The sequence below is a fragment of the Manduca sexta genome, chromosome 28, assembly GCF_014839805.1.
Source record: "Manduca sexta isolate Smith_Timp_Sample1 chromosome 28, JHU_Msex_v1.0, whole genome shotgun sequence".
In the NCBI taxonomy this organism is placed as follows: Eukaryota; Metazoa; Arthropoda; class Insecta; order Lepidoptera; family Sphingidae; genus Manduca; species Manduca sexta.
The window spans coordinates 5041498-5053032 of NC_051142.1; the positions used below are offsets into that span (position 1 = coordinate 5041498).

General features: G+C 30.5%; 2 protein-coding genes and 1 long non-coding RNA gene across 5 annotated transcripts; 1 reads left to right on the top strand and 2 right to left on the bottom strand.

Moving 5' to 3' along the window:
* Positions 1–1404: 1404 nt before the first annotated feature.
* LOC119190963 lies at positions 1405–5164 on the top strand. Its single transcript, XR_005113316.1, has 2 exons — positions 1405–1521; positions 4098–5164. It is a non-coding gene; the product is annotated as an uncharacterized LOC119190963 (long non-coding RNA).
* Positions 2641–9562, bottom strand: LOC115452377 (1-acyl-sn-glycerol-3-phosphate acyltransferase alpha). 3 transcript variants are annotated; one of them, XM_037444597.1, is made up of 6 exons: positions 8740–9562; positions 7852–8376; positions 5722–5855; positions 5361–5542; positions 3648–3813; positions 2641–2901 (listed from the first exon to the last, which is right to left on the bottom strand). In XM_037444597.1, exons 3-6 carry the CDS (start codon positions 5789–5791, stop codon positions 2747–2749), a joined length of 573 nt encoding a protein of 190 aa, XP_037300494.1. In that variant the 5' UTR covers positions 5792–5855; positions 7852–8376; positions 8740–9562; the 3' UTR covers positions 2641–2746. The 3 variants fall into 3 exon arrangements, with proteins under 3 accessions (XP_037300494.1, XP_037300493.1, XP_037300495.1); XM_037444596.1 differs by lacking the exons at positions 7852–8376; positions 8740–9562 and adding an exon at positions 5956–6196; XM_037444598.1 differs by lacking the exons at positions 2641–2901; positions 3648–3813; positions 7852–8376; positions 8740–9562 and adding exons at positions 4884–4974; positions 5956–6179.
* A 155-nt stretch (positions 9563–9717) lies between these two features.
* Positions 9718–11280, bottom strand: LOC115452376 (protein-serine O-palmitoleoyltransferase porcupine). Its single transcript, XM_030180889.2, has one exon. The coding sequence runs from the start codon at positions 11056–11058 to the stop codon at positions 9736–9738; it is 1323 nt and encodes a 440-aa protein (XP_030036749.1). The 5' UTR covers positions 11059–11280; the 3' UTR covers positions 9718–9735.
* Positions 11281–11535: the final 255 nt, after the last annotated feature.

Below are 11535 nucleotides of genomic sequence, written 5' to 3' on the forward strand. Positions count from 1 at the left end.
AATTATTACTTCATTTGTATTTATTTCAGTCATAAGCGAATGGGGGTTTAAAAGATATGGAAAAAAAGTTGTTTAATTGTTGCAAATGAAACACCGGATAATGTACTGCCATTATGGCGAATTGATACCAATTCATAACAAATTCCCTTTTTGAATGGAATAAAAAAGTAAATATTAAGTACAATAAATATGCCCGTATTTGAATCTATAATATATGTATTAAATATATTATTCATCTCAAATATCTTGTCATAAAATAATATATTTTACTTAATAATTATGAAAAACTCCAAATAGCTGGTAAAAAAAAGAGAAAATATTAATTGTTCCAAAAACAAACAAAAGGCGACTTGTACTTGCATTGACAGAAATACAATAGTCAGCTAAAACATGTCTGGACTTTATTTTTAATTAATGAATATATGGGTACAGATTTTTATTACACTGGCAACTGAAATTAATGACATTTTGACACTTCAGATTTGTTTGAATGTTAAATCATTAAAATATATTATCTTACTCAAGATCGGAGTGTTTTTCTTATGTATTTTAATGTTGAGTCGAAAAATCCTCTGTTAAAAAACAACGTGTATAATGTGCGTTTCGAACTTTGAGACGGAAGGCTTTTAGTAAGCAACACAATGTCGTCTAGAGCCTAGACCCAGGACAGTTAATCGAGACGGCATATCCCGGCGGTGTATTGACTGCACCTTTGCGGCGCCACAGCAACGACAAGTATATGCCTTGGACGAGCTGTCTAGTTTGTAAGTTATGTAGATTATTATTAACATACCCACAATGTGGGAAATATTTTGCCAAAGTTAAAAAAAAAACAGTTTAACAATAATCATAATCTGAACATGTTTACTTAACTTCTACATTATTTTTTAGGTTTCAAGGCTGGAATGAGTTTATGCTGCCTGCTGGAGGTCAGCTAATAGAGAAGTTCACAGACAACAACATGACATGACCCGACCGGCGCTGCAAGAAGTCATTCACTCACTTCAGGAGTATATATAAACGTGCTGCAGCTATATTAAATTCTTGTTTTTATTTTGGGATGCCAAGAATATATACCTCTATTAAAAATATACATCTATATAAAAATATGCATCGGATTTCGTATTTCTGGTTTTATTTTTCTTTCCTATGATAATTAACTATTAGCCTAATAAGGCTGTGAAGTAAGTTCCTGGGCTCGATTTCCAGGCCAAGCAACATTTTATTTCGGTATTTTTAGCATGAATTGCCTGGGATCGGAATCCTGCAAATGGTAGGGTTGGCGTCAGGCATAAGGCCGGTCATAAAACTAAGCTGAATCTATTCTACAATATGTGTTGACGCCATATTGGAGTGAGATAATGGTAGGTGGAAATAAGGATTAGGTAATCCATGTAATAGAATAAGTCGTAAGTCAGAAAAACATATACACAAAAGGTCAGGTAACATATTTATGCTCCGTGAAAAAACTTATATTCCGCCATACTATGTTGAAGTTTTATAGGAGTTTCATCTTATCAGGTATGTTAGTATCTATCAGTTCTTATGAGGGCAATTGAAGTTAGGTGAAAAGACCGTCCACTAATCGCTTATAGCAATAACAAGTAGGTACTGCAATATTGAACTTAATCAGGGACGTAGGTACTTTCTACCTTACATTATTGCAGTCCATACTTAACCTCAAAATAACCGCGCTATAAAAAGTCTGATTACTCCGAACTCCCATCGAATATCTAATTGTTTTCAATTTGTATAAAAATTAGGATATATTCCCTATAGTTTTGTGAAGGTTTTGTACAGACGCAAGCGTAGCCCAACTCTCATACAAAAATGGGCATTCTCCTTTAACAAATAATCACATATTTTGAACATAGGTACTTATCTAAAAGAACCCAACAAAAATTAATAACCCACACTATACACAAACACTAATTATACATTCTAAATTAATAAAAAAAATTCGTGCCAATGGCCCAACATTAAGCCGCAAATTCTCGGGTTACCCTGAAGTACACATACACGCACGCACACATGTATTTTTACGTCACTTCCAAAAGATTAGACAAAGACACCGTGCTGCGTGTGAATGAGACAACAATATCGCGAGGGAAGCTATGCGCGGCCGGGTTCACTTCGAACTATAAGGCGCGAGCACTGCGCGCGAGTTACGATTTAACGAATTCATAATAATATGAACTATGTACCGTAATCGTTGAAGTATTGATGTAATGAAATAAGTAGGTATAGGATGACTTGTTTGAATATACTATTATTATTCTAGTTATATAGTTATGTTTTACATTTAAATTATTTTAAGTTAATTTACAAAAGGTAACCCGGTAGGAATCGGCTTGTATGGACGCTTCGCCACTGCAAGGAAGTGTTTGATATTATGGTAGGGAATCTGCCAATATTTCGCAAATACGAAAATTGACCAACGTCAAGTTAATTGCGTAATTCTTTACAATATAAATATAATTAGTTCAAGGCATTATTTATATTTTAAAATAATTATAAAATTAAATATGCAGTATACTTTACAAACATTATGAAATAATTAACAACAAACCAACAGCAACCTAATGTAAATCAATATTATGTGACTAGAGAATAATATTTAATACTTAATCTTGAGATTCGTTTTCTTTGGTATACTTAACTCAGATTTTATTGACAAAATCTTAACTTATTGTAAACTGGAATGCAAGTCGAATAATACTAATAATGTTTCCATATAACAATTCAATTAAACAGCAATTTTTTTCTGCATGACTAGATCTTTGGAACTTTCATTAAAGACATCAATCATTTGTTCCCGTGCCATTTCCGACAGGGCTTCTAAATCATTTCGTGTCATACCCTTCGTTGGGATTGGAGGCAATGTGGTAATAACAACCTTTCCTGTAAAGTAAAATTCATTTTTATAAATTGTACGAACCGTAATTTCCCTTCTGCATACATATTGTTTATATTATGTGTTGTGTGTAGTGGTAAGTTTTATTAGAATATAATTAATGTAGAGGTTAAAAAAAATTTAATTTCTAATATAAAACGTTAGTAGTAGTAGTTACTAAATAGTTTTTTTTATTTTATAAATAATTTAATAATACAAATTAAACAACAAAAATATTTTTTGTTGTGAAACAAAAAATACCATAGCATTATCAAACTACCTGACTATATATATTTTTAAAGTAAAGAATTTATACTTTGTCATGATCATCTATATTGAAATAAAACTAAAAAAAAATATATAAAACACCGCGATAAAATCCGGAAAATAGTTTTATTTCAATGTCTAAGTTTCGCGAAATCATTATGTTCATCTGTATTTTTTATATATTACAATTGTTAACATTGAAAATTTTGAACTGTAATTCCTATTTTGTATAGTCAGAGTCAATTTATTATAGTATTGTGAAATAATGTATGTTACAATACTAGCTGTAATAACACAAAAATTTCCATTGTTATTGTCGCTCTTTAATTCATATATGTACTGTACCAACAAATAATCTAGTGACAGGTACCCTCAGAGCAAGCAAATAGTCGAAAATAGCTTTTGCAATATAAACGTCGCTTAAAGCTCCAGTGATATTAGAGTAGTCTACTAAGGATACTGTGTGAACTTTATTTATCTACAATACCTGGTTCAAAAGTTTTGGTTTCATTGTCGAGAAAGTAGTATTGACTAAACACAACCGGCAGAATTGGAATCTGAGCATCAATAGCCAGATAGAATGCTCCTTTTTTAAACGCCTGTAGACAACCTTTATTGTATCTTGCACCTTCAGGAAAAACCCACAGTTTCGTCTGTAACCAATGACACATTACTTTTGAGACTATTGAGAGCCTGGAACACCCAATTACTAATTATATTATGTTCGTGTTTTATACTAATAAATTATACCGCAGGCTACACGCAGTAGGGACATAATGATTAATTAAATATGTACTCATAATATACAACTTGTTGAAAAATTTCATATCAATGATGCATCAAAAATTTCTACAGTTCACTTCGTGTTTTCTTATAAAAATATGTAAAATGGTCAATATTTTGTAGATTCTCTTGAGTGTTTTTTTTGTCTTTTCAGAGCCTGTTTAATTAGTACCATAACAAGAAAGGTGTAGGTAAAAGGACATGCCTGTTTGGATAAATGTATATTAAGTTTATATTTAAACTTCATTTAAATAACTAGTAAATTTTATGATCCATGCATTTGCCATAAGGATGTGTCCGTAGTGGCCAAAGCTTCGCAATTGCGCAGTATATAATGGCGGAAGAATACCCGAAGTTTCTTCTCAATAGTGGTATATAATATAGCTACCACTGTAACCAGTAAACCATTGTTATCTAATAAAGGGTCAATAAAGTGTCTTGTGTGGACCACACATTAGATTCAGTGATAGTTATAAGGAATTCTGTCAAGTACATGCATACGCCAATTGGAGTCCCATCATCAGAATACCCACACACACCATATTGCATGATGATATATGTTCATGCCCTGACATTGTTAAATATAATAGACACCAGTAGTGTCTATATAACAAAATGAATATATTTTATGTGACCTATTTTTTTATCTTTGTATGTTGCATGATATTTTTGTTGTGTTCTGTTCCAATGTGCCATTTTATATTATGGTCAATGGTGTGTAACTGTGTGATTTTATCCATTTAACCAAATTACTACTCTTTGGGAAATAATATATACATACTTCACTACATTGTGAGAATATGATCCAAAGTGTACAGCAGGAAATCATGGTTTCATCAATGTGGATTCCCCTTTATATTTAGAAGCTATGAGTAGTAGAACTGCTATGAGATTTCAGTGTTCTCAATATCATTTTGTTATATTAGATTGATTTGACAACTTGAAACCAGAAGTCATGGGTTTCTTTCTTGCACAGACGCAAATGTTTAGGTGATCCACCAAAATATTTTTTAGGTCTAAGTTTTATGGGACTGAAAATATTAATCTTATAATTATATCTATAGATGCTGATATATGTCTCGATGTAAAATTCATCACTATACATTTCTGTTAATCAGTTTTAAGGGTGTTCTACAATTTTTGTGTTAAATATTTCATGTTTAGTTTATATTGTACTATACAAATCCTATTAAGTTTAATATAAAACTTATTTGAAAAATTTTAATGATTTCAATTCTTTCATAATTTTATTAGATAAATCAAATTTATTAGTCTCTATATATAAATCCCAATTCTATATATTAATTTGATTACAGCACTCTTATATATTTTTTTGTTTGGTCATTATGTGAATTAAACTGTATAAAATATAAAATTATCAGCATATAGCAATTACAGTAAAGAAAAAACAATATACCTTTTCCTTTATGACTCTCTCGGTGGCCTCTTTCATTAGCTGTCTTGCCCTGTCTGTTTTAAGCCTGTCGATAAATACTAAACCTGATAGCCAGGCACCGAATCCAAATGCACCAGTAAACATAAGCGGTCTCTTAGCTACAACTGTGCAGCGCTTCATCCGCGGCCACATTTCAAACATACCTGAAAAAGAGTTTATACCAATATAAAAATATATATATTACTTAAATGTATAATTATTAATTAATTGTAAGAAAAAGAAATCTGTTAAGACAAGTCAATTCTTCAATAGATTAAAAGTAATATTAATTTAAATCCAGAATTGTACTTATGAATAAATGTTATACAAATAATGGTATTACCTAATATATCTAACGAGCTCTGATGGTTTGATATAACAATGTAACACTGTTCATTATCCCAGTATTCCATCCCACGCAATTCCCACTCTATACCAACTATGTACGAAGCATACCGACAAAATCTGGAAGCAACACTGTCACAAAAAGATGTTAATAAATTTTTCATTCAGTAAACCTAATGAAATAGTAGTATTTACTTTTTCTATGAAAATTTAAAAATAATCAATATCTTACATTAGGTTTGTAACATCACGCGGATATATTAACACTACTGGTAATAAAACAGTGCACGTAATCAAAACATATGCATAATAAAGAAAAAACTTTAAGTAATATCGAAAAACATTACTTTTTTCATATAAAAAAGGCAAGGTAAATATAAAACCCGCCAAAAATAATTCAGGATATGAATAGGAGGAAGCCATAACTACAAGTGTAATCGATAGCGATACGAATAATTACAATCTACAATGACAGTTATAATCGATTATATTTTCTCGATCAAGATCGATTATCAAAATTTAATCACCACTAATAAATAACGTAATCAACGTAAATACGTAATCAAAATTTATATATCGATACCCCTCTCCGTCTTCAAGAAGACGGAGAGGGGTATCGATATATAAATTTTAAGCACGTATTTACCTAGGATCTGATATAACTTCCTTGGTATTTACTGGTTATAATGATTTGAAATGCCGCTTTGCCTCTATTGTGGAACTTGATTTAAATAGAACCGAAAAGATACTGGTAGAGAATTTAAACAATTTTTGGTAAATCTTTTTGCCTGATCATGAACACATTTTGAAAAAATCACTTTTTGGAAACCATTACATTGCTTTTAAAAGTTATATTATAGATATTTAGAAGTGAGAATCCATTTTTTAAATAAATGTTGTAGCAATCGTAATGATAAAGTACGACATTCATATAATAGACTAGTCTTATGGAGCGACAATAATAATTGTGTAAAACGTCTTCAGTGGCTAAAGGTTTTTTATAATTTGTATATAAGTTTATTTTTCATAACAAATATGTAAATCCTTTGCATAAGTTGCGAAAGATAAATTTTATGGTAACACCCAAAAAAATTGTATCTGTCTCGTGTGCGGTATCGTACATCTTTTTATATGTACATACTCTAAGGTTGCTGGATTTGAAAAACTGGCATGCCAATAGTACCAATCTATTCTTTTCTTCTATAACAATACCTCTAAAAACCGCATCAAAATGGGTCCATTCGTTTGGTAGCTACGATGTCACAGACAATCACACAGATACACATCACAAACGTATAACACTTGGCGTAGCACAGCAACACAGTGCTTGTAGACATAAAAAAAAAAAAAAAAAAAAGTATAAAACCCACCCCTCTTATCCGTCAAACGTGGTGTCAAACGTTATAAACCTAAAAAAAACCTTTCTGAATGTTGACAAAACGGATCATCTGGATCGTAACTGAATTCTCATTGTCATTAATGTGTGATTTCAAATTAAAATTATTGGTGTATCGATTAGAAGCATTTTATTTTCTACCAGTTTTACTACAGAAATGACAACAAAATTTAAAATTGAATCAGGAATGCAATTACTTGCGAGATTGATAAAGAAACCAGAAATTGGTAACTTTTACCCGCCTTTATTTAAAATTTGTCCAAGAAATGGCGATATTATAGAGATATCATGCAACAATGGCTTGCCACTTATTGTTGATATTATAAGCGAAATTTTAGTTTCATATAAATTACAGGGAAATGAAGTGGGTATTCTTTATATTAATACAGATGGAAACGTTAATTATGACATATTGCTGAACATTATAAAAAAGAAGATAATGCTATATTCAGAGAAAAAAGATATGTCCACAGATAAGTGTCTGGAGCGAAAACTCCACGAAATATTAAAGAACTTTCATATATTAGAAGCAAATGATGCTACACAACTTTGTACAAGTATACATAATTTAGAAAATATCCTTATGGAGCATTCAAATATTTCTATGGTGATATTCGACACTTTAACAGCATTTTACTGGTCAGAACAGGGTTTTAAAATAACAAAGATGGATTTATATGTTAAAAATTTACTTCATATAATTAAAAAAGTTACTAGACAATACACACTTACTTGTATATACACAAGACCACATTATTTTTATTCTAATAGAGAAACAGATCACATTGAGTCTTGGCTTACTGAAACAATTAACTATAGAATTCAAATCACCAAATGTGAAAAAGCCTTTCAAGTTGATATAAAAACAAATGAAATGGAATATGTAAAACATTTTCAAGTTACCCATGGAGAAATTAAGTGGCTATAAATCACATTATATTAACATCAAGTCCAGTATGTACCTAAATAACTTGAATATAAATAAAATTATAAAAGTATCACAATTATATATTACAATGCATACCTTCATATGGCACAGTGTTTTTTATTTTATAAAACCTTGGTTTAGTACATATTGCTACTACAAGTGCATACTATCATTAAATTTTAAATTGGAGTTTTATAACTTTGAAAGATTTATATTTATTATTTAAACATGGTTCTTGGCTTCAGTTTACATTTATTTGATAATTCTAACGGAAACTGAAATAAGGATTTTACTCGAGTACCTCATTAGACTGGTTTATGCACTATTTTCTTAAGGTGGTAGCTCAAGGTCCATTTTCATACATTTTGTTTCGGCTTTAATCTGGGTAACTAAACAAGTATTGGCAAGTAAAGAATTTAAATTCACGTCTAGTTAGTGATTAGTTCTCGCAGTTGAAAGAAAAACGTAAAAATAATTAGTAATCATGGATATTTCGGCCTTTAAAATTTAATATGACGAAATTTTAAAGGCAGAAATATCCATGATTATTAATTATTTTTACATTTTTCTTTCAACTGCGAGAACTAATCACTAACTAGACGTGAATTTAAATTCTTTACTTGCCAATACTTGTTTAGTTACCCAGATTAAAGCCGAAACAAAATGTATGAAAATGGACCTTGAGCTACCACCTTAACATAAGAACAATAATTGGTCTCATGTTAATTATTGTAGAATTTATTTATTTACTGCATTGAACATAATATATACAAGGTCATTTTAATATTGTGTTTATAAAAGAAACCACACACTCGTCTTTACCTATGCTAACATTGTACGAAAAATTATCTACAAATAACAAATATTTTTAGTCCCAGTTATACTTTCTGATTTTTTTATCAGTTTAGTGCGTATATGTCATGTGCGTGAGTGTATTTCTGATTGAAAGTGTGATTTTGCCACCTATAAAAAATATTTAAGAGTATGAATAGTGACATTAGGTTGTATAACTTAATTAATGTAAAGTATTATTTTCAAGAAGTTATGTATATTCTTCATTTAGTAATGCTATGTTAAAACAATACTGTATAATACTATGTATCATATACACAAGTGGAAAACAAACAAAAAAATACATTGTTGAAATAAACCTTTTGGTCAATTATACATTAACAATCATAATTTAAGTAATTGACAAATGATTATACACTCATGTTATACTACATGCAAAAAGTAGATAAATTTGTTTACATTTTCTTTTTTTTTTGCCTGAATATGGTAAGTAGATGGTTACTATTTGTATGTAAACATTATTTTTCACTCTTAGAAATAAAAGAGATCATCATAGAGTCAAGTAAAATATAAAATTATAAATTTATCTAATGCTTGATAACTTAAAAAATTTATGAGTAATTTTTTTTTAGTAAAATAGGAATGATATGAAAATAATAAATTTATAACATAAAAAAATAAAAATTAAGATGGGGTTAAAAAAATCTTTTGCTTTCCTTGGCAACCCATTGCTCACTAGTACTAAAAATTAGTTAAAACATACAGTCTGCCTGATCTAATTATGTGTATTCAAAATATATTTTTTGTAAAAATGTCCATAATACTGAGAGAGACCAAAATTTATACATACAAATATGTGTTAGAAAATATAAACCTAGTTTTGATTACTTGCTATATCACATCATAAGATAAATCACATACATAAAAGCTGCAAAGCCATGACTAAAATAATTCAGATTCTCCCATTTACTAATTGTGTGGAAATATGAATAACCAGATTCCTGTACTGAAAATGATGCTTCAAACATAACTCCTAAATATGCTAAATGTATAATAGTAATAATTGAGAAAACAGCATTTGTAATTATTGCTAAAACACTATTTTTCTTATGTTTGTGTTCACATTGCTTTATGCAAGGGTGTGCCAAACAACACACTTCCAGTGCAGATGCAACTTTATAACGCAAATTATATTCAATATAAGAAAATGTTCCTATACTGAGTAATACTGCTGAGAACTGGAAATTAACTCCATGAAGCAATGAGGACACTGCATAAGTTGTGAATATGGCAGCAAAGTGACCATATGGTTGAGATGATTTAAAAACATAGTTCTTCAACCACTGGTGCATTGGAATATTCCAGTAGATCACAACCTGAACAAGAGATCTTGGTAACTCAATGAATAATGGTTTAGTGACTTGAAGTTCACAGTGGCAGTCATTAGTTAAACCAAAACCTGCACTAACCATGGAAACAATTGACAAACTTGATACAAAGTAATGAGACATTCTAAATGCTTGGGCATCTCTATAAGCAACTAGCCACTTGGATGATTCATCATCTATATACCAAGGAATAACACAGTTAGACAGTACTAAATATAACATGGACATGCAGAGATTTACAGTAATTATTTTAATCCATCGCTGGCAAAGAAATCTAACTCCAAGGTATTTGCTATATGTATGAAAAGATATCCAGGGCCCAAGAATACAGTTCGCTGGACAAAAGATGTAACCCCCAAACTCTACAGGATTTATCATGCTTTTAAATATTTCTCTGTCCATTTCTATGGCCACAGAAATTATCTTCATAGCTGCGATCATTTGAATACCTCTGATCTGTTGCCACATTTTTGGATTGAGTACATATATTTCACAGGATATGAGGAATCCAATCACAGCAATTGACATAACGAGACCTCTCCACTTTCTTGTAATAAAGGATAACAAAATTAGTAAAATGTAAGCGGCAGTGGTGAGTCCAACAGTCCATATAAACGCAGGTCCGATGCTGTAGTACAATAAGAAGCTTCCAATTACCATACAAACACTGTGCCTTACATTGTGCGGCAATGGTATGAACTGTACGGTCAAACGTAATATTACATTCGCAATAATTAAATCTTTTGCAAAACGTAATCCTTCGGAAAGCGTCGGTTCGCCGCAAAGGGCAAAATATGTCCAAGCGTTTTCAGGATATTCTTCTTCATCCATTTTGACTTATATTAGAAATGATGATGATAAAACAATATTTTATTTTCTTAGATTCACTTCAAGGAACACATGATTACTTTTTTAGTTGGCACTTGGTACATATTAATGTGCAAGATTATATTATTTATATTTTACTGAAGTTTTGACAATTTGAATTTAAGATACAGTGAAAATAAAAAATGAAAACCCGCTGTTATGTGTTATTTTTTTATTCGTTCCTTACGTAGTTCCACGGGGAACCGGCTAAGATCAGAAAGCATGCTGCCATTCTTGGCAGCATGGTTTCTGGCCTTATTCTAAGTTAATCTAGTGTCAATAATGGCGGCCAATTGTCAGCTATCATGATAACCAACATACTTTCTAGATTTTTAGGTCTATTATGTTGGTACTAGACGTAACCTAAAGTTTTGTCCACCAAAACTATGTAAACTCTATATAACTAAATTAATTGCATTTAGTTGCTCAAATGACAAATTC